The sequence below is a fragment of the Papilio machaon genome, chromosome Z (genome assembly GCF_912999745.1).
Source record: "Papilio machaon chromosome Z, ilPapMach1.1, whole genome shotgun sequence".
Classification (NCBI taxonomy): Eukaryota; Metazoa; Arthropoda; class Insecta; order Lepidoptera; family Papilionidae; genus Papilio; species Papilio machaon.
In genome coordinates, this window is record NC_060016.1 from 2,647,802 (window position 1) to 2,669,216 (window position 21,415).

General features: G+C 30.7%; 2 protein-coding genes across 8 annotated transcripts; one reads left to right on the forward strand and one right to left on the reverse strand.

Moving 5' to 3' along the window:
* Window positions 1-2,368: 2,368 nt before the first annotated feature.
* Window positions 2,369-10,176, reverse strand: LOC106720042 (probable medium-chain specific acyl-CoA dehydrogenase, mitochondrial). 2 transcript variants are annotated; one of them, XM_014514605.2, is made up of 10 exons: window positions 10,004-10,176; window positions 9,463-9,556; window positions 7,470-7,637; window positions 5,113-5,213; window positions 4,305-4,385; window positions 3,746-3,876; window positions 3,439-3,547; window positions 3,190-3,330; window positions 2,929-3,118; window positions 2,369-2,651 (listed from the first exon to the last, which is right to left on the reverse strand). In XM_014514605.2, exons 1-10 carry the CDS (start codon window positions 10,019-10,021, stop codon window positions 2,416-2,418), a joined length of 1,269 nt encoding a protein of 422 aa, XP_014370091.2. In that variant the 5' UTR covers window positions 10,022-10,176; the 3' UTR covers window positions 2,369-2,415. The 2 variants fall into 2 exon arrangements, with proteins under 2 accessions (XP_014370091.2, XP_014370090.2); XM_014514604.2 differs by lacking the exon at window positions 5,113-5,213 and adding an exon at window positions 6,621-6,724.
* A 498-nt stretch (window positions 10,177-10,674) lies between these two features.
* On the forward strand, window positions 10,675-20,319 carry LOC106720061 (USP6 N-terminal-like protein). 6 transcript variants are annotated; one of them, XM_014514627.2, is made up of 7 exons: window positions 10,675-11,046; window positions 12,293-13,121; window positions 13,198-13,433; window positions 13,519-13,580; window positions 17,406-17,610; window positions 18,086-18,157; window positions 19,914-20,319. In XM_014514627.2, the coding sequence occupies exons 1-7, from the start codon at window positions 10,904-10,906 to the stop codon at window positions 20,287-20,289; spliced, it is 1,923 nt and encodes a 640-aa protein (XP_014370113.1). In that variant the 5' UTR covers window positions 10,675-10,903; the 3' UTR covers window positions 20,290-20,319. The 6 variants fall into 6 exon arrangements, with proteins under 6 accessions (XP_014370113.1, XP_014370115.1, XP_014370116.1 ...); XM_014514629.2 differs by having other exon boundaries at window positions 17,406-17,601; XM_014514630.2 differs by having other exon boundaries at window positions 17,421-17,610.
* The last annotated feature ends 1,096 nt before the right edge of the window (window positions 20,320-21,415 follow it).

Here is a 21,415-nt window from a genome sequence, read left to right on the forward strand (position 1 = left end):
TTTATTTAATATTAATGTGCAAAAAATTTTTATTTTTTAATTTGCCAATTATTGTAAAATAGTTCAAATCTCATACTTTTAACGACTGTAGATATTGTAAGTTGTATTATTAAAGAAATTATTATTTATTTTTTTATTTATATAAGTTTATAGTAAGTAAGTTTAGTTTACGTATTGACTTGATTTGATAGATATTATTTTATTAATTTTTAAGAGAGAATTATTTTTATTAGTAATAAATGACATAATAATTGATTTATATTCGAGGAAATAAAGTATTAAAAAATATCACACATCCTTAATAAATAAGTGAAAGTTTTATTTTGATCTCATTGATGCACAGTATTTAATATTATATATACAAATTGTCTGCATCATAATGTCTGAAGTTGATAATGTCGGTTCATTCCTTATTTTTATATAATGACATTTTAATTATGTCAATGTAATTTAATTATACATTTGTATTATGTATTTAAGGTTAAAATTTATTTGGTGCTTTGGTAATTCGGTTGTATTATTTTGTAGATTTTACCTAATAATGTAATAGAAGTCTAATAGATATTGTGGCGAATTACTGTTCTCTTATATGTCCCATACCTTCTCTATAGATGTTAGTCCTACCAAAGTGTGCCAGTTTCTTATTCTTGCAATGAATGTTGTTTTTAGATTAAGATCGATGTGTTTGCATTTAATTTCTAGTCTTAGATTAAAAGCTTCAATATATGTATTAATTAAATGTTGAACCGAATATCGTTGTACTTAGAACTTCCATTGAAATATACGTATTACTGCATAATTATTGTTGTATCATTGAATTCATCGAATTAATAGTATAAAGAACAAGGTATATAGGAATACATTTCGTGTCAAATTCATTTGTAGATACTAGCAGTTGCCCACGACTTCGAAACATCGATTATTCAATCAAAAATTACTTGAATACAATTTTTTAAGGAAAAAGTGATTATTACCTACTAAGATTACTCACGATTTGCCTCACTAATAAAGTTCTCAGTGAACATCGATCACAATAATTCTATTGTGAATATATGAATATAAATTCTAACGAGTTATTGATAAGATGTTGTTAATGTGATGGCGGTGATGTAACCAATTACATTACTCGCCATATATTGACGGCCATTGTGAATTGAGTGATGACAAGAATAAATTAAATGCTGATTAAAAATTCCGTAATTGACACCAATACGGTGTGTTTCCATTGTCGTAATGCTTGCATAACAATATTGTCTCTTTCATTCTCTATGTAAATAATAGGGAAGGATAATTTGATATCATATAGGTGTGCTCGGCTGTTGAAATTCACAGTTCATTTTGTATGTCCTTGTGCTAACTAATCGATCGTACTTTTTAGCCGACTTCAAAAAGAAGGAGGTTATCAATTCGACTGAATTTTTTTTTTATAACTACAATAGTTACTTGATTATACTGAATCGTATTTATATTGGTCGTCGGCGGCTTATCTGCAGGTCCCGAGTTTGAATCCTGCCATGTACTGATGTTTTTCGAGTTACTTATGTACATTTTATCCGACATTCTTACGATGAAGGAAAACATCGTGATACAGCCTGCACATATTATAATAAAAAATTTGCCAATAGAACGCTACATCATCAATAAGTAATATATCGACGCTGGAAAGCATAAACGTTGTAACCCTTGAAATCAAACGATAATGATTTTATTATAGGTTAGCACAAACTACACAACATTGCTAAATACCGCATGCTTGTAGGCGTATCAGCTCACGAGTTATCATTTTTTGGCTCTCCTGTAAAGTTCATAATTTCGGGGTTACAGCGTTTACGCTTTCCAGCGTCGATATGAATTTATTACTAGTATGTAATTTTTTTTTTCCACACAGACCAAGTCTCGTGCAAAATTCATAGTTCATAATAAAATTGAAGATATTCCATGTATTAATAAAAGGGACACCTTTTAATGATATATTTTAGTTTTTTAGCCGACTTCAAAAAGGTTATCAATTCGACTGCTTTTTTATGTGTGTTACCGCGAAACACCGCCCCTGGTGGTCCGATTTTGATAAAAATTATTTTAATCGAAAGGAAGTGCTTGCAGATGGGTCCTATTTATTTTTTATATTAAATTTTTAAGGTTTTCAGTTTTAGGTTCTAGAATAATTTATATTTGTTATTAATAAAATACAAATGTTAGAAAAAGATTTTATTGATATTCAAAAAACACAAATTTTACAAAACATGCAACATCAAACATACAGACAATTCAACATGATTTATAAATTTGTATAATCTTTAAAAAATATATTCTCTCCCGAGCTTTTATTTTTATAAATCACACAAAATATATGTTGTAAATATTTAAGAGGATAAACGTTATTTAGCTGTTATTAAAAAAAATCAAATGTATCAACTAGGCATTGCTTTGTTTGGCAGCGGTCAAAATTTCCCTGGAAATGATAAGTCTCTGAATTTGCGAGGTGCCTTCGTAAATCTGATAGATTTTGGCATCCCTCATGAGCTTTTCTACAGGATATTCAGTGTTGAATCCGTTTCCACCAAACACTTGTACAGCGTCAGATGCCGCCTTATTCGCGATCTCTGACGCGTGGCATTTCGCCACTGATGCCATTATTGTATTCTTTTGACCTGCAAAAAGATTGTTTTTAGTCAGCCTCCGTAGTTGCGTTGGATACGTCGGCAATGGATTGGATTCGTCGCTAAGGGATTGGATACCGCGTCACATTATTCAGAAGATGATTAGAAGCGATCACTTAATATTTAAGTACATTGTGAAAACATATCCAGAGATTTAACTCTTATTAATGTAAGCTGTTGTGAGATGTGAAAAGACTGACTGAAATACTAAATAATTACAATTAAAAAAATTAAGGAACTCAGTTTAATTTATAATTAAAAGTATTACCATGATCGACCATCCAAGCTGATCGTTGCCACGCCAAGCGAGCCGTCTCTACACCGATCGCCATATCTGCTAAGATGAACGCGACCGCCTGATGTTGAGCAATGGGAACACCAAATGTCTTACGCTCTAAAGAGTATCGCGTTGCCTCGTCCAATGCACGCTGAGCGAGTCCCGTAGCTCCAGCTGCCACCTAGAATTCCCAAATAAAAAAGCTTGCAAATTATTCATTAATACTGTAGAATGGATGGATATTTAACTAACCGGTGGTCTTGTTTTGTCGAATGCTCCCATAGCAATCTTGAAGCCAGCGCCTTCCCCGATGAGGACATTCTCTTTTGGAATGCGGACATCTTCAAAAGTGATGCCTCGAGTATCCGACGCGCGCTGACCCATGTTTTGTTCCTGTCAAATTAATTAAAAAAACATTTATACTGCGACTAACTTATATGGCCAAAGTTGTCATTTTACGACTTAAGCAAAGTAATCGTGGATATACTCTTTTTATATTACCTTGCGTCCTGGTGTGACTCCAGCCCACTCCCTCTCCACAATGAAGCCAGTAAAAGCCTTACTCGCCGGGCACTTCGGGTCTGGATTGGTTCTAGCCAGAACGAAATACCTGCACAGTATCGTTTGTAATTAAAAAAAAAATGTATCCAGACCGAAACAGATGGTCTGGTTAGCAGTAAATTGAGCACTGCTATCGTACATCTATAAATACCATGACTTCAAGAATTCATTTCATAGAGGAAAGAAGAAATTCCATTGTCTTATTAATTAAAACATCATTCATTCTTTCTAGATAGTTATAACATACCAGTTGGCGACACCACCATTGGTGATCCACATCTTCTGACCGTTGAGAATCCACTCGTCGCCCTTCTTCTCTGCACGAGTCTTTATACCAGCAACATCGGAACCTGCCCCTGGCTCAGTTACACCATACGCCTGTATTTATATATACGACATTAATTTCATGTCTCTTGTTTGACTTAACTATTATAATTATTATCATTACTATCATTATCATTGCCATTGCCATTGTCATTATTATTATTATTTATTTAATCATAATATTTAATATTTTATGCACATTACTTGTACACACACGATGTTTCACATCTGCCAGGCGTCCCATGACGGCTCACAAGTTTTTTTTTCAAACAGATCGAAAACAACCACATGTTTTTGTACATCTGTTTCGGCAGTGCAAACCCACAATGAACTTAACGATTATTAAACAATTATTTTGTATAGAAGTTTCGCCTATTCTTAACAGTATAAAATACCATTACTACTAAAGTAGCAAATTAAAGAGAATTTAAGCTGCTTTAAATAAATTACTACACTTGTAATTGTAATAAATAATTACTTACAGCAACAAGGGGCTCATCAATAAGTCTCCCGAGATATTTCTTTTGTTGTTCCTTATTGCCAGCAATGATAACTGGGGTTTGCTGAAAAATATACATAAATAATATATAAACATCGTTTTAGTAAAATATCATTATATTTAAGAAGCTATACTTTTATAAGCAAAAAATATTTGAAATTATAATTTTGTTTTGAGGAACACAATTTTAATTTTTAAAACTGATTCTTAAAGCAATTTATGTAACTAGATTATTGGTGAAATCATCAAGGTGAATTATCTAAACTTAGCTAATAAACTTTAGTAAATTAAGTAATAACATATCTGTTAACAAAGTTAGAATTTATAAATAAAAAGTCATAAAAATCACAATTTAAAAGTTAAAAACAATTAATAATTGTAGGCGTTATTTATTATGTTGTCCTTTTTATTCGTCATATACCTTGTTACCTACCTCGTTATACCTTGGATGCAAGTTGCAACAAACACAGAAACACATGCACACACACACACACACACACACACACAGACACACACACAAAAGAAGCATGTTAGTACTTTCATGCAAAAACTCAACGGTGCACGAATATAAGCTGCAAATAAAGTCAAACATAGTTAAATCTGAGTAAATAAACTGTTATCCACCATCAATATAATGGTACAAAACATATTCTAAAAAAAAAATTAGGATCTTCATGATAAACCCAGCAACAATACACAACGTAGTTAATTTGCAAAAAAATGAATAAGTGCAAAACGGATTAGATTGGTGCAATTTATATTTTGTGGGTAAGTTTCGGCATGCAACTCACTCCTAGACCGCTAGCTTCCATAGCGGTCATAATTCCAGTGCAACCATACGCCAATTCTTCAGCAACCATACAACCGTCAAAGACACCCAGATCCAAGCCACCTGTAAGTATCGTGAGGTCCTCTAGAATGGGTGACACACTTCCCTATACTGCACGCGTGGTTTAATAGAAAAACAGTGACACGCAATCATTAAATGTTGAGTTGTTAATGGAATTGAAATAGAAAAGAAGATTGTTTTTATTATCAGAGTTTGTAATCATCGAGATTATTGAGAAGCCTTATGGTAAAGTTGTATTCTTTTTATATATTTTTTAAAACATGGAATAATAAAAAACTAAATAACTCAGTACAAGCCCGAAGAGGTAGTTACTCTTTGGGAATGAAAGAATCAAGTGACATTTCACTCTTTTTCATTGGATAGTTCTCAATGGACCTACGAAATTACATTTTTCATTTTTATATACCTATAGCTGTGCTGGTTTCCACCGCGTGATATACTGTCTTGGGGTAGAATTTAATTACTGAGGCTAATTATTTTACTTAAACTATTAAAACACAATAATATAACGAAATATACATATCAACTTTACATATTCCCATACAAACTTTCATCCCATATTCCCTATAAATGTTATATTTATTTATATCAAACAAACAGCCTAAAAAAATAAGATTCAAGCTTATTTATAACTGTTAAAATACTTCTATACAAATTTCCAACCCCGCTTTCAACACCTTACAACTCTTTTTCAAATTAAAAAATAGCCTATGTCCTTTCTCAAAGGAATAAAAATAAATGATCGTACTTTAAAACCAACTGAATAACTACAAAACAATTAAAGCTACCGACGACGACCTACCTACGACCTTTTTAGGTATTCTACCACAAAACAAATTACTTAATAACCCCAGTGTGAGAAAAAATAACACAATTGTAAGGAACTCGTTTGGCTGCATTTTTTTGTCATGAAACCAAATATTTAATACATACGGGTACATTAAACATATAAATAAGATGATCATAATGCCGTAAGATTTCTAAAGTAAATGTCTGTCTATATATACTATATATAACGAGTTAAATATGTACTGATTACATTGTTAGTCATATAGATTAGTTTGATTAATATAATTATATTCAAAGAAATAAATTATAAGTAAATAGAGAAGTGAATTTAAATTTAATAATCGACAAATTTAAAAAGTAATAATAATAATATTGTAAAAGTATATCATATATATGATTAAAATTTAGAGTAAGCAAAAGTAACTATTAAATATCAGAGCTTTGTTATTAAGTAGCGTTAGATTATAAAAAACTAAAATTATATTATATTAAACATTTATATAAATAAAGTAAATAAAAAATATGTATGTTGTATGCATTAGCAGTATGAATACACATTGCTTTCATTAATGTACATAGAAGCATATTAATCCCTTTTTATGCTGTAGGCTATCTTGACACAACCATTGTGATAAATATTTTGTTTTAGTCATCACTCACTCCAAGACCAGTTCCTCCAATTGCAGTAGTAATGCCTGTGCAGCCGTACGCTAATTCTTCTGCCGTAAGACATTCTTCAAATACACCAATGTTCCCCATACCCCCTGTAATTTACCCATTAACGAAACAAATTTGAACAAAAAAGTAATTACTATAATACATTTTTTCAACATATCGGCATTTTTTTAAAGCAACATGTTTTTGAAACCTAATTTGTGGTTTTTACATTTCAACTGCCATAGGCTCTCATCTTTTCACTTTATGACCATAAAAAATATAATGCGCCTATTCATGCGACCGCAAAACCGATTAAAAAGCATCAATTAGAAACTTTATGTGAATTATATTTAATTTTCTACGCTCACTCCGATATCGTTGATGAATAGAGCGGCCATAATTCCTGAGCATCCATATCCTGTAGCTTCGCAAGTAATACATGACTCCATCACGCCTAAACCCATACCCCCTGTAAACGTCGCATTGTAGAAATCAAGTTATTGATCACTCATTTACTTCAAATAAGATCATACATCCTGACACTCGCATACTTGTGTACCAACACTAATAATGAAAATATAATGCACAAAACATTTGTAAAATGGCCACTAGGAGACTCTGGTTGAGTAAATATCAAACAACTATCAGTGTGGCAGTCACCGGCATAACAGACTACCTTGCCTACCTTGACAATAAAAAGAAACAAACTATTCTAATAAAGTATTAAGTTCCATAGTACATTTGTTCACAAAGTAGGATAATCTTAAAGAACTAAGATTCACTGTACCTATATACCAAATCTATTAACTGTCCTAGTAATGTATACATCTAAATAATATAACAATACATTACCGCAATGCTCGGGGATGTGTCCATTCATAAGGCCGATCTCCCACGCCTTCTTAACGATCGGCCAAGGATATTCACCAGACTTATCATACTGAGCTGCAACCGGTATGATTTCCTCCCTGGTGAACTTACGGGCCAGCTCCTGCAGTGCCTTTTGCTCATCATTTAGTTCTGTGGAGATATTATAAAAATTATAGTTTCAGTACAAAAATTCCATCCGCATGCATGTTTAAAATTATGGGAACATGAAATCCCACAGCAGCCATTATATCAAATTGATTTTTTAGTTACTTCATGAAAATTTTTAAGAAAAACAGAGTAATAATAGTAAATTTAGAAACATTGTTTTGACAGATGTATTTGGAAATTTTCAAATTATGCCATAAAGTGCAGTTTGTTGAGGTTAAGGAATAATTAATTATTATTATTTTAATTTGAACCAGGATATAGGTACTTATAATGATATTGCAACAAAATGTTCAAGACCTGCGTAATTACACGATAAATAAATTAATCTTATTGAATGTATGTACATCATTTGTATAAAATAAACAATGTTGTTTTCCTAAAACCTCATTAGCATTTAATGATCTGTCAAGAAAACAAATCACATTAATTGTTAAACAAGGATAATTGAACCTGGAAGAAAGGCGGTATTACAGTTGGTTCTATCTGAGTATAAAACCTACTTAGACATGGAAAATGATAAAAGAAAAAAAAAGACAGCCAAAGTATAAGAATCTTGCCACATTTTTTGACCATGACATGGGGCGTTAGTGAACTTTCATATTTTAGTATACTCTATATATTTGCATATCAAACATAAAATACCTTGATTGTGACAGTGACTTTTTTAGTTACAGTACATAAGATTAAATCACATTTACTTTCGTAAGAAACTATAAAAATATATAGTATATATATATAAATCAGAGATTTATGTAATTTAACCCAATAGGTATTGTAATAATATTTATACATTTTAAATGGCAAAGAAAAAGATTTATAACCTTTATGCAGACTTCAGAATCATGAAAAATAATAAAAAACCTCAATGTCATTTGTTGATAAAAATATACAAAAAAAGCATACTTTAAGGTTAAAGGATTTATATTTTCTTAAATCTTATCATATAACTCAATCAGTTGAATTATGATAAAGCAAATGTAATTTTGCTGTATTTAAATTAAATGTATTAAATTAAATGTATTGTAATTATTGTAGTAATTAAAACCGAACTGTTCAAAGGTCATTTCATTCATTTAACAGTTACACTTATATTTGTTTCTATTAAATCTTTTCTTTAAATGCTATTATAATCTATTACTACTTTGATAATATCATTAAGTACATAAAGATATATAAATTTCATCAGTAAGATAAGAATTCCAATAGTTTTCAAAGTTCAATTTAAATAAACTAGAACTATTTAATCTAAAGTATGCAAACAGAGGGGGGGTCGTGACGATCTTTGGAGGAGGCCTATGCCCAGCAGTGGGTGTTACATGGCTGAAAAGACCAAGAAAAGAAGATGCAAACAGAACAGCAAAGTCAGCACAGCATACATATTGGCCACAGCAATAACATCGAGATATTAAAACACTACAATACTTTTCTTTATAAATTTATCTTCAAAAGGTATTAGCTACTTTAAAGGATAACAATATGACCAAATATATAATAGCTCTTTTTATCTGATTAGGAGGGCTATCTAGTTATTGCACAATATTGAAAATTTAAGCGCCCAGCTGCAGAAAGGAGAGCAAAAGTTCTGGCTATCCTATTTATGTCACTTACACAATTATTTTGAGATTGTCTGTCTGAATTTTAAGAGGCTTACTTCTACTGTATCATAGTTATCTTTGCAACCATTTGATAAGATTTTATAAAGGTTCAAGGTTGTTCAAAGTGCTACTTGAGTAATGTGTTACTTGAGAAAGCAATACAGTATGTTTCTATAATGGTTAGTAAAAAGATATAGAAAAAAATTACAAACCAAAACAAAACCCTGTGGTAGGAATTGCCCTTGAAGTGGCAAGAGCAGAAGTTGTAGATAGATTCCTGTAGATGGGTCGTGTGCTACGCACAACCTAAAAGGGGAGACAATTGCAATTATTAAAAAAAACACTAAAGTGAGCGATTACCCCATCAAATATAATACGAGTACTAGAGGTTAAAGTACAAAAGTAAAAGTTTTAAAGTATCACAAGATTCACTGAACACCTTCGGAAAGACTGGGCGAATTCCATGGCATAATTCTACTTCTAATCTCTTCTAATTCTCTACCATATTCGTATTAATAAAGGCCCGCAAGATATTTGACTCAAAATTATTGGTACTATGAAGTAATGGTCTATGAAATCAAGCGGAAGTTTTTCCGAAGTTAATGATGTTTTAATTTACACTAGTACGTATACGTAACTATAAATAAATATTAATGGAACGATAAGTAAAAGTTATTAGTCTATAATGAGTTTAATACATATTAAACATTTTCTTTAAAGTAACAAATATAAACTGTCTTTTTATTTACTTACTTTTGATATGGGATTCATTTTAAGAGTTCTTGAAATAAAGGGTAAATCTTTAAATTATTTTACGGCTCAAAGTCTTTGGACTTTGAACTGCAACTACGACTAAGCAACTGTAATCACCCAATGATAGAAAGTAGCACAATGACACAATGTACTACCAAGCTGGCAACCAAATGCCAAATTGAATGACGTTTTGAATTGCCAGAAATTGCCAAAGAGTAAATATATAAAAGAGCGACCATAGAACAAAGCCTGATTGTTGTAAAGTGGCCATAGCGCATTTCGCACTAATGAAAACACAATTTTTCAAAAGGACAATTGTTTACGAAATTTTATAGAATTGATATATTCGAGAATTGTTAACGAACTATCGTTACTTAGTCTCACCGGAGATATTTGTCTTTTTTGATAAAAACTGCTGCGTTCTGCGTTTCTAAAATAACATGGTTTCGGATAGTTATTCTTAATGAGCCCAAAGGGCTCTGCGGACGCTAAAAGGTAGGAACAACTTTTAATAATTATTTTTATTACCCTACAAGTAATCAGTCAATGTCTTGTTCAATAGGTTAGTAGCCTAATATACATATCCTTTCTTAGTCTAGCGTAAATTACTTTATATTATCTGATATAAAAAGTACATTAACTGTGGTTCTATTATTCTTCGTAGTCTTTGGTTCTATGGTGTAGTCAAATTGTTTAAAATAGCGTCCAAAGATATTTGCTACTAATGTAAATCAAATTTAAATGTTATAGGAAGAGAGAGTAAAAGAGAAACGTGATTTCGTGTAGTGGCAGTGATGTAGTTCCTTTTATATGACTAGGGGAGAAAGAGACATTACCAGTGGTTAGTGAAACAAGTGTGGATTGCGGGTATCTCGGAATGTGGCATAATCAGGCTGTGTTATGAATGAGGAAGCACTTTTGTCACGAGCTTCCGAGGAGCGGGAGCTCATCTTCGAGCGATATGAACGGGGACGAGAAAATCTCGTCGGCCAAATAGACCCCTGGGAGGATCCTGAATTCGAAGAATACCATAAAACTGATAGGTAAGCCTTTTTGTGGCTTTATCAATTCACGTTTTATGCACATATATTTATTGAATAGGTCTAAACAGCCATCGGTTGAATATTTCATTATGATAAATAGAAAAGACTTCACATATGTTATCATTATGGCTTATAGAACATATTGTGTCATATCAACTTTAAAAAAAACATCACCCATTTATTTATTTATAAGTTTTATAAATCTGGAGCATGTAAAAACTACCAACATTGCAGTAGTTTGATGTGAAGTAATGACTCAGGAAATATGTGTCTGTAATTGTATTAAAATTCCAGCATGTTAAGTGAAAGCTTCTCTAATTTGTAATCAAACAGTGTCAGTGGAGCTGAGCATTTTACTTTCCATTTTACATTTAAAAGTATTGATTTTATATGTGAAAAAATTAGCTGTAATTTTACTATTTAATTTACCTACCTGACATGATTGCATGAAAATTAATAAGTGCTTAAGTTCCCTTACTCTTTTCATTAATATATCCAAAATAAGGATGTGATAATTCAGTTTACACCATAAAAAGGACTTAATGCTTATATCACATTTAAAATATTATCTGAATCTGATCAAATCCTAGTAACAGTATGTGTTTATTTTGAATTTAGTTGTCCTATTTGTTATTTAACTATATTATATTACCATATTCTAATTTGCTATGTATTCAGATGAATATCAGTATAATTCTACATTTTAAGTCCAGTAAGAAATTGGAACACTACTTAAATTGTTAAATAACTAACCTAACCTATAACCTATAATACTCTCTTTAAATTGTCAAATGTATGGTTACTGTTAGGATTTTTATCTAATGAATTTCTTTAATAAAAAAACCATTTTAAGGGAAGATTATAATTTGTTAGTTTTACACTTCTTGCTATGTCATATATCTTACCACTCCCTATTCTTGTTTGGGAACCTTGATTGATAAAATAATATCTAGTTATTTATTTTAAGCAATACTTCTAAATAATAAATATTATATTAAAACATCATGTTATGCACTCCAATCCTGTTTAATATAATTTTAATGTATGACATCAGAAGTTAACACATTTAACATATTCCCACATTATCACTTATGATAATAATATTGATACATATGACTTCAGCACTGTTTCAGATAAAATTGTTCATTTCAATAATTTAAGAGAGATCTATTACACAAAACTTTTGTACAATGTAAGTTGTTTGATAAGTTTGAAAAAAATGAAATAAAGTGTAAATTATTTTCAGATATGGCTTTATTCATGATGAACGTTTACCCCAAAAAACGGCACCACAAAAAGTTAATGCCGAAGTGGAGAGAGAGAAGAAGTGGATCAAGATGCTCTCTCAATGGGACTCTCCGTCGACAAAGGAAAAATTACACAGAAGGATATATAAAGGCATTCCATTATCTTTACGAATGAATGTATGGAGTAAATTATTGGATATCAATAGAATAAAATCGGAGAATATTGGAAAATATCAAAAAATGCTTAAATTAGCCAAGGCCTGGTCAACAGATGTTAGACAGATTGATTCTGATGTAAATAGACAATTTCGAGAACATCAATTTTACAGAGAAAGATATTCAGAAAAGCAATGCTCTTTATTTAATGTGCTATGTGCATACAGCATGTTTAATTCCGAAGTTGGTTACTGCCAAGGTATGTCAGGGTTGGCTGGAGTATTATTAATGTATATGGATGAAGAAGATGCATTTTGGGCACTTGCAGTTCTCTTAACTGACAAGAGGTATGCCATGCACGGCCTTTACATCGAAGGTTTTCCTAAGTTAACCAGATTTTTGGAACACCATGACAAAATTCTCACAAAATTTATGCCTAAACTGAAACAACATTTTGATAAGTTTGGCTTGGATGCAATACTTTACTCTCTCAAATGGTTCTTTGTATGTTTCGTAGAGCGAGTACCATTTAGCTTATGTTTGAGAGTTTGGGATATTTATCTCCTTGATGGTGAAAGAGTGATAACTGCAATGGCTTATACAATATTGAAACTGCATAAAAAGACAATAATGAAGTTAAATGATATGGATTTAATTGTTAATTATATTCAAGTAAGTTACCTATTACTTTTGTTAATATTTTAAGGTTGTACCATATTAAATGTAACTAATACACATTTATTGCTAGGTGAAGTTGCACAAAGATTTTGGCTATGAAGATGATGTTGTGATATACCACTTGGAGCGATCTATGGAAGAATTAAAGCGGGCTAAGCTAGATTATCCAGGACAGCCGCCTCCTAGTGAATTACCAAAGCGATCACTTGGTATGTTTGTGGAGCCTGACAAGAGATCAAAAATTGGACAGCGTGCTGAAAATTTTTCAGAGAGAGAGAAACAGGCACGAGCGGCAGTTATATCAAGGTGCGATAGATATAATTTTTTTAGCTATTCTTATTTAAAATATAGTTTATGATACTCATTTAAATTTTGAAATATCTTGTTACAGACGTGAAAAGGCGGAATTGGATTTACAAGTATTACGAGCATCCCAGAGTGACACAGTGTCAGGTAATTTGGAGTCATATGCTACACCTAGCACTTCCGACGATAGCCTTGTTTCATATAATGTCACATATCTATGAGATATCCTCCTAAAATAACACATTGCTTACATTTTAGTTATTTCCTTATTGGTGTGACTCTAACATAAAATATTTAGTAGAATCTCAAATCGTGTTTCATTAATCTTGCCATGTAACATGAGATGTCATGAGTTGTCATGAGGTGCAATACAAATAGCTGTATATACATTATACATTTGATTTTTATTGTGTATATTTTTTTTTTGTTTTTTAATGCATAAATTACTTAATGTAATGAATGAAATGTAGCAAGTGTTATAATATGGAGGATATTTCGAAACTAAAGTTTTTTAATTTTAGTTGCAAGAACAACTTTTTGAAGTTAGTGAGAGTATGAAAGACTTAAAAAGTTTTCATATTAAATTAGTTATTTGACCAAGTATTAGACCAAGTATTGTTTGATCCCCGATGCATGAATAAAGCAAGCTTCCTAAATTTATTTTTAACGATTGCCTTATTATATATGTGTTGTGTTTAAATATTCATGTATAATGTACTACACATTTATTGTGTATTTGAATTTTATTTAAGAAGCTATCTTGACATTTATTGATCTATGTGTTTGTTGATTCTATTTTGATTATTATTTTTCATTTTAGTATAATACAATAGATGTTATTTTAGTTGTCACAAGTACGCTTTTAGAATTTAAATTTTAAAATAAGTTTCTTTTGCAGTTTTTTAAATTTTAAAAAAATGTAGTTATATCTAATTCCATTAATTCATTTTGTGATTACTACAAGTACAAATAGTAATTGTAAATAAATATTTATATGTCACACTGCCATAGAGGTGAGCATTTTTCGTACTTTATCCGAATATATCATATAGTAACGAAATATGCCAGAAAATGCTCTCTGCAAAACACTACAAAACACAGAAAGTAAATTTTATTAACATTTTTGGTATAGAAATTCCTTATTCAGTTTTGATTTCCAAATCTAATTCCGTATTCCTGACAAAATTGTCTATTTTTTATTAGTAATTCAAAAACAAAACCGGTTTATAAATTTTGCTGGTTTATCATAACGTATATAAACATTTAATTATGACACAAAAATCCGAATGGTGATTTTTCGATTTAAAATGAAATTTTCAAAAAACTCACACCGATGACATTTGATGACATGACCTTTAGATTAAAATTTTTATTGTGCAATTAACTAATTATACCATCGTTATCAATTGACTGATGAATAACATTTTTCTTTAAAAAAAAAAAACTAAATTAGTCTAATCTGTATAATAAATATGTGTAAATAATGTTTTAAAAAAATCATTAATAACACATATAATGTACGAGTTGGTATATTGTTAAATTGGCTTTAGGATAAATAATTAATCCTTACATCTGTGATTCTAATATTACGGACAGAATGTTTCAGTATTGCGCAAACATTTATGCTAAGGCTGATTCTTAGCATAACTATACTGAATGCGAAATTCTCGATTATGCTTATTGTTTATTTAACATCAACATCATTTTCGTTGTGTTCATAGTTTGTGTTGCAGCATGGTTTTACAGTGGTGGGTTTATGTCATTATATCACAAAGGAAAATTGCATTTAACACAAAATATAAAAAGATCTTTAGATCGTTGGAGTATTTTCTTGTTAGGAATCTTTATAAATATAAGACTATATTAAGGAAAACACTCCATTGACCTTGAGAATCAATACACAGCTTTTGCATCTTTCAATGGACGTTCTTTGGTACACAGTAAATATACTGATTGATAATTTGTATCATACAAATTTTTAATGTTTTCCAAATTCATCCATTTGAGTAACATTTTCTAACATTAAAAATTAGTAAACACTAAAGTCACTAAACCCTCATTCTAACTACCTCATTCAATCATTCATTAATAACGAATCTCTGTTACTTAATGATCCGAGAACTGTTTTGGCTACCAATTTATTACATAAACCCATCCCTGACTTTATGTCGTTGTATTGCATAAATTCAATTATTAATTCATATATATTTATTTTGATTACATTAGAATTAAGAATCAAAATCGAACATATCATATTTGATACAGTATGTTAATAATAATTAAATAAATATCAAGAAATTCTGTTTTCTAGTCTTATTTATTTGTCGACACTTTTAATTAGTTACCCGCTTTCACGTAAAATGCTTGATAGTAAACAATTGAATGACGTATTATTTCAATTTTCATTTTAGTTTTGCCGCCTGTTGTGGTGTGAGGGACACCATTAGAATCGTTATGTACAAAATAAGTTTTTATTAATTTTTAGGTATGTTTCATATTTAAAGTAGATTATATATGAAACACCATTAGTTCACCTTACATATTTAATAATATTTTAGAGCTCACAAGATGACTGCACATTTTTTATTTCGTTATAGATACTTTGTTTTGATATTTTTATATTTTATTACTATTTTCACTTTTCTATAAACTAAACTATTAAAAAGGTTAACTTTTTGTCTTAACCCTTGTTGTTAACATATATTAATTAATTTCTTTATTAAAACTATATTAGTTATTGAATCAATTTTTACTTCAGACAAAAATCTTGCGTGTGGCGCTCCACTCCGCACTTCCCAAGCCTCCATGGATATCCATTTGGAGTCTCCTATCCCGAGTCCCAATATAAAGGACGTTATCCAATCGAGAAGTTATCTCGTCAAACATGACAGAATTACAAGCCCAGAATTCAAACACAAGAAAAAAATAATAAAAAAATTATATGTTACTTAAATGTAAATAAGGAATAAATTAAGAAGATTAATAATTTGATTTATTTCTATCATTTGATATGCATGTGAGCTTTTTGCCATGATATGTTTGCTTTATACCTGTTTGCGCGTAACCTGGTTGAAAACTAACAGGTAAGTGAATCAACATTCAACTAAATGTAGTGATTTTTTATATGTTTATGTCTAAGTGTCGCACCCAAACTCGTTCAATGATTACTTAAACAGTCTTAACGGTAGATATTTAATACTAAATCTACTCTACTTGAAATTAAAAGTGCAATCTTATATTTTCAAATTCTTTAAATACATAATAGGATTTTTTATTATTAATAGTTTCTCTTATATTTCATTTAAATAATAGGAAGTTGATTGTGTCCAAGTATATCAAGCTAAGAGCTTTCGACATAGCTTTTGATTCACAACAAGGTTTAAAAGCTCTTGACCTTTTCAAATGATGTATTGAAATAGAATCTATTTTCCAGTAACACAAAACACTTTTGGATCTATTCTTGTGTGAATAGAATGTCTTTAACTTGTTCTGCTCGTATTATGTATAATATTAATCAAACTAAATACTTACTAATAAAACTATAGATAATCATGTATTTACGTATTAGGTATATTATTGAACTTTTACTTGAAAAGCACATGTAACCACCACTCATTTTTTTATTATGAAATTCTTGATGTAAAAATTATTGAACAATTTATCTATTAAGTATTTTGACCATTGTTTAAACAATCACGATACGTTCACGCAACCATAAATAATTATATGTGACCTGTATATTTCAATATATTTTAATTGACATACTGCTTTAACCGAATGCTAAATGAAAAACGTAATTATTCATTCTTGTTAAAACTATCATTAAAAAGTAGTATGATATTGTAAAATAAGAAAATAAAAAATTATAACAAATGTGTCCTGATTGTAATTCACAGCCTACTCCATAGAGATGACTGTATTGATTGTATACTTAGTTGTTCTTTTAAGAAGTAGTAAAGTAACATGATGAAGTTGTGACCTCGGCAGAGCACAGTGAGGTGGCTAGCGGGGCGCGGTGCGACTCTGTCTCTGGCCTGGGCTCTCGGCGGTCGTTGGCCGACACAAGTGTGACAAGCACCGCCGACCTCAGTGTCTTCTCCAGCGGACGGTCCCACGCGCCCGACAACTCTCTCGACACCCACAGCATCGTCAGCGACGACGGCACAGGGTCAGATGGGTGAGATGTACTCATTAGATGACATAAACTAGTAATTAAAACAGAGATTTCCTTTTTTTATCCTCTTTCAAAACTACGTACGTGATATCTATGAACCTCCAACTCTTAATTTTATTTTCCGCGAAAATACCCACAGGGTCTCCCATTGACCCCAGGTTACCCTGGAACGATTTGGAAATCACTGGTTTAAAACATATATAAATACCGTAAGTAATCTAAAACGCTGCATGGAAATTTATAATTGGCGATTTAGGAAAAAAATAATATTGTGTACTGCATCGTCTTGTTAAATTATAGTTTAATAACATAAATATAGCCCTTTTTTTTCAAAATTAGCTAACTTATTAAAAACATTTTTTAATCCATCATCGATAGCTTACATTGTGCAATCATAAGAAAATTAAAGTATTTTTTTTGCATTTTCAAATCATTTTATAAAAGGTTTATTGAAATAATAAATTTAATCTTGTTCTAGGAGTGGTTTGCGACACTGGCGACGCTTTGAACCAGACACATATGCGTCACAGGCGCAACCTCTGTTATATAGGTTGTTGGTTTAAACCCTTTAGAAAACCTTTTTAAATAGATTATATCAGTTGTCACAGCTATGAACAGAATCGCGATCGTCACCCAAATGTTCAGTCGTCATTATCATTTGTTTATTTATTCACATTAACATTTCATGTATACTTCAATTGTGGTTAAGGGTACCGTTTTACCTAAGAATTCGACTACAGCGACATTTATATTAAGACGATATTTCATTCTCTGTTTTGTTGAAGTAAATGAAGACAATAGGAAACAAGTGTCACTGCAGTTGAGTTCTATATTTATTATTTACGTGTATCAATATTAATTTATAGTTACGGGTTATTTGAATTAGTATAGATTGTTTATTGCTTGGTGGGAAATTCTGGGATGCAGAGTGTTAGCTAATGCATAAATGGATGCCTGTTTTTGCAACTTTTTTTGCTTTAAACATTTACAGAACCATTATTATACAGTCAGATGCAGATTTTCTTCTAATTGGATCAATCTAATTAATATGTAACTTTGAATTTAGTTTATTTACATAATTTTCTTTAAATCTATTTATTAACCTGTAATGTAGCATTACAGGTAAATAATATAAGATTTAAAACATGAATATTTTTGCCATTAAACTTGTCGGATATTTCAAAAATTAATTAATTTACACACGTCGCTTATACGGTGATTATTTAAAAATAAGTTCACACAGATTATTATCATTCATTTTTTCCACTTTATGGTATTTATATAAATGTGTATTATAATCGACAAACTCTATTGTTAAAAAACGAAACGGAAACTAAACGGATGTAATATGATATAAAACAGTATTTGCTTTGTGAATAATAACTTCATCGACAATATTACAACTTTTTTTATGATCGTTATTTATTTTTATGTAAATTCGAAGAAATTTATAATGTAGCTAATTTGGTGTATACCAATACATTTCATACATATGGTATTATAACAGATTCTAATGACACGTCAATACAATGCCCGCAAAAATCATCCAGCACTTTTGCAATACAAGTGAAACTACGTTATTCTACTATTACTTGTTACGTAAATATTTATTAACAAAACGTATAAATTAACCTATGCTAACATAGGTATGGCTTTTATTTCACATTTTGTTCCGTAATAAGATTATTAACATTTCACATAACCAATGGTCGAAGTGTGATAGCAAATATTTCCCCTCGCATTTTATTTTGTGAAGCAGATTCATGTCATCAGCTTACTGTATAGTCATATAATGTATGTGGTTAACTATTGTCACGATTTTCCTCTTTAATTGTTATAAAATCAAGCTAAGCACAAATAATTTCATTATGAGTTAACGCTTTTTAAATCCTTTACTTTTGCAGAACAAAAAATATGCTATATATTTTGCTTTTACTATGCTAAAAGAACGAGAATGAACATATTTCTTTTTGCATTTGCCTGCAAATTAAAATATGAATAATTGGAAAATTAGGATTCTTAATAATTTAAATTCGTCATTAGTTAAGCAATTCATTCATCATGTGGCAACGTTGCAATTTACAAAAAATACGAGCATAATAAACTAGCGCGCACTATCTTTGGATCACATTAGCGCTTAGAATATGGCGGGATCGTGGTCAAGCGCTATTTTATGTTTGTATGATTTTAAAAAAGTTTGATCAAATATATATCAGGCTTATGTAATAGCGTGACAATGGTTCCACTTACAAAGGGTTATATATTAAATAAATCAATTTATTGATGACCTTATTGTATTTTTACAGGTCTGGGATATGCGGCATGAGCATCCAAAGAGCGCCTTCAACCGCACACTCTACACCACGAGGTACTCCTCACCCGCCATCAGTGTCACCGATGTCCGACGATGTTGTTCGTATTCACGTCACATATAACCCTTTGTCTGCTAGCCCTTCGCATCTCCAACCCATCAGTCCTTCGAAAATGAAGAACTACAATGAAATACACCACAAACCAGTCTCCCTAGGCTTCTATACAAGCAATGGCAACAATAGATCAACGGACAATAGAATCCGAATACAAGTACCTTCAGAGGAACTACTCACACCTGTAGTGGATTCAGGAAGAATTATAAATCAACGTTACATTGAATCTCATACGGAATTGTACGATCTTAAATAAGTGTTTATACATCTATGTATATTTCCATTACCCAATTTCCAATACCTTGTAAGTCTATTCGATAATAATCTATCGTATACTGATATAATTTATATTGAAACTGATTTTAATTATTGTATTGTATAATCCAAATGTTCGTTTAAGTAATTTGTTTTGTCCCCCAAATGTTTTTATGCGCTATACACTACATACACATGCAACACTAACACACATATCTTATATTTCATACGCACATTTTATATTTATAACGATCGAATGACAATGAATGATTAATCGTGGGTTTCTGAGACCGAAATGACCGTTTATGACATTGTTATCTCTGTTCTGTTCCTCTGATATGGGATGACGATATATTTTATACAGATTTCGGTCTTAGTAACCAAAGGTAAGGCCTTCAATATGTCATTTTCATACCGTTTTAAAGTTACATTGGATTTAAGTGTACAGAATGTTTGTTGAAGCATCAAAGTTTAATGTAGATTTTAGCCCAAAAGCCGTATATAAACATTTATAAACTGATTAGATATATTATAAAAGCCTGCCTTGTTGACTAATTGGTAAATTTAAAAATTATTATATAAGAGCAGATGTACATATGTTTTACTCGTATATGATAGATGTACGATTATGTAAAAACCTTGTTAATGCACTAACGCGTCATACTGGTTGCTAAACATTCCGACTGATGCTAATGTTAGTCGTTAAAATTACGATGATGTTTTGAAGACGAATAATCACTTCCATCCAGCAAAGTAATAAGCAATAACTAGACCTTAAATTACAAAAACTTATGTCTATTATTTTTGCTTAATTATGTTAAATATATTAAATATCACTTCATCTATATTCTATACTAAAGGCGAGTGTGCAAACAACAACACACTATGTTGCAAAATGCTGGCTTCGAAGCTAATACAATAGCAAAAAAGGATGTATAATTTTAAAATATATACAAGTAGAAATTGGAGCGAACTGTCAAACGTTAAAATAATGCGGGAATATTAATGACATAGTGTATACCCACCTTAATAACATGATTTAAAGACGCCATCTAGTTTTGGAGGAAGATAACATAAAAATAGATATTGGTTAAAATGTACGATTTGCTTACTTTCTTACGTATGTT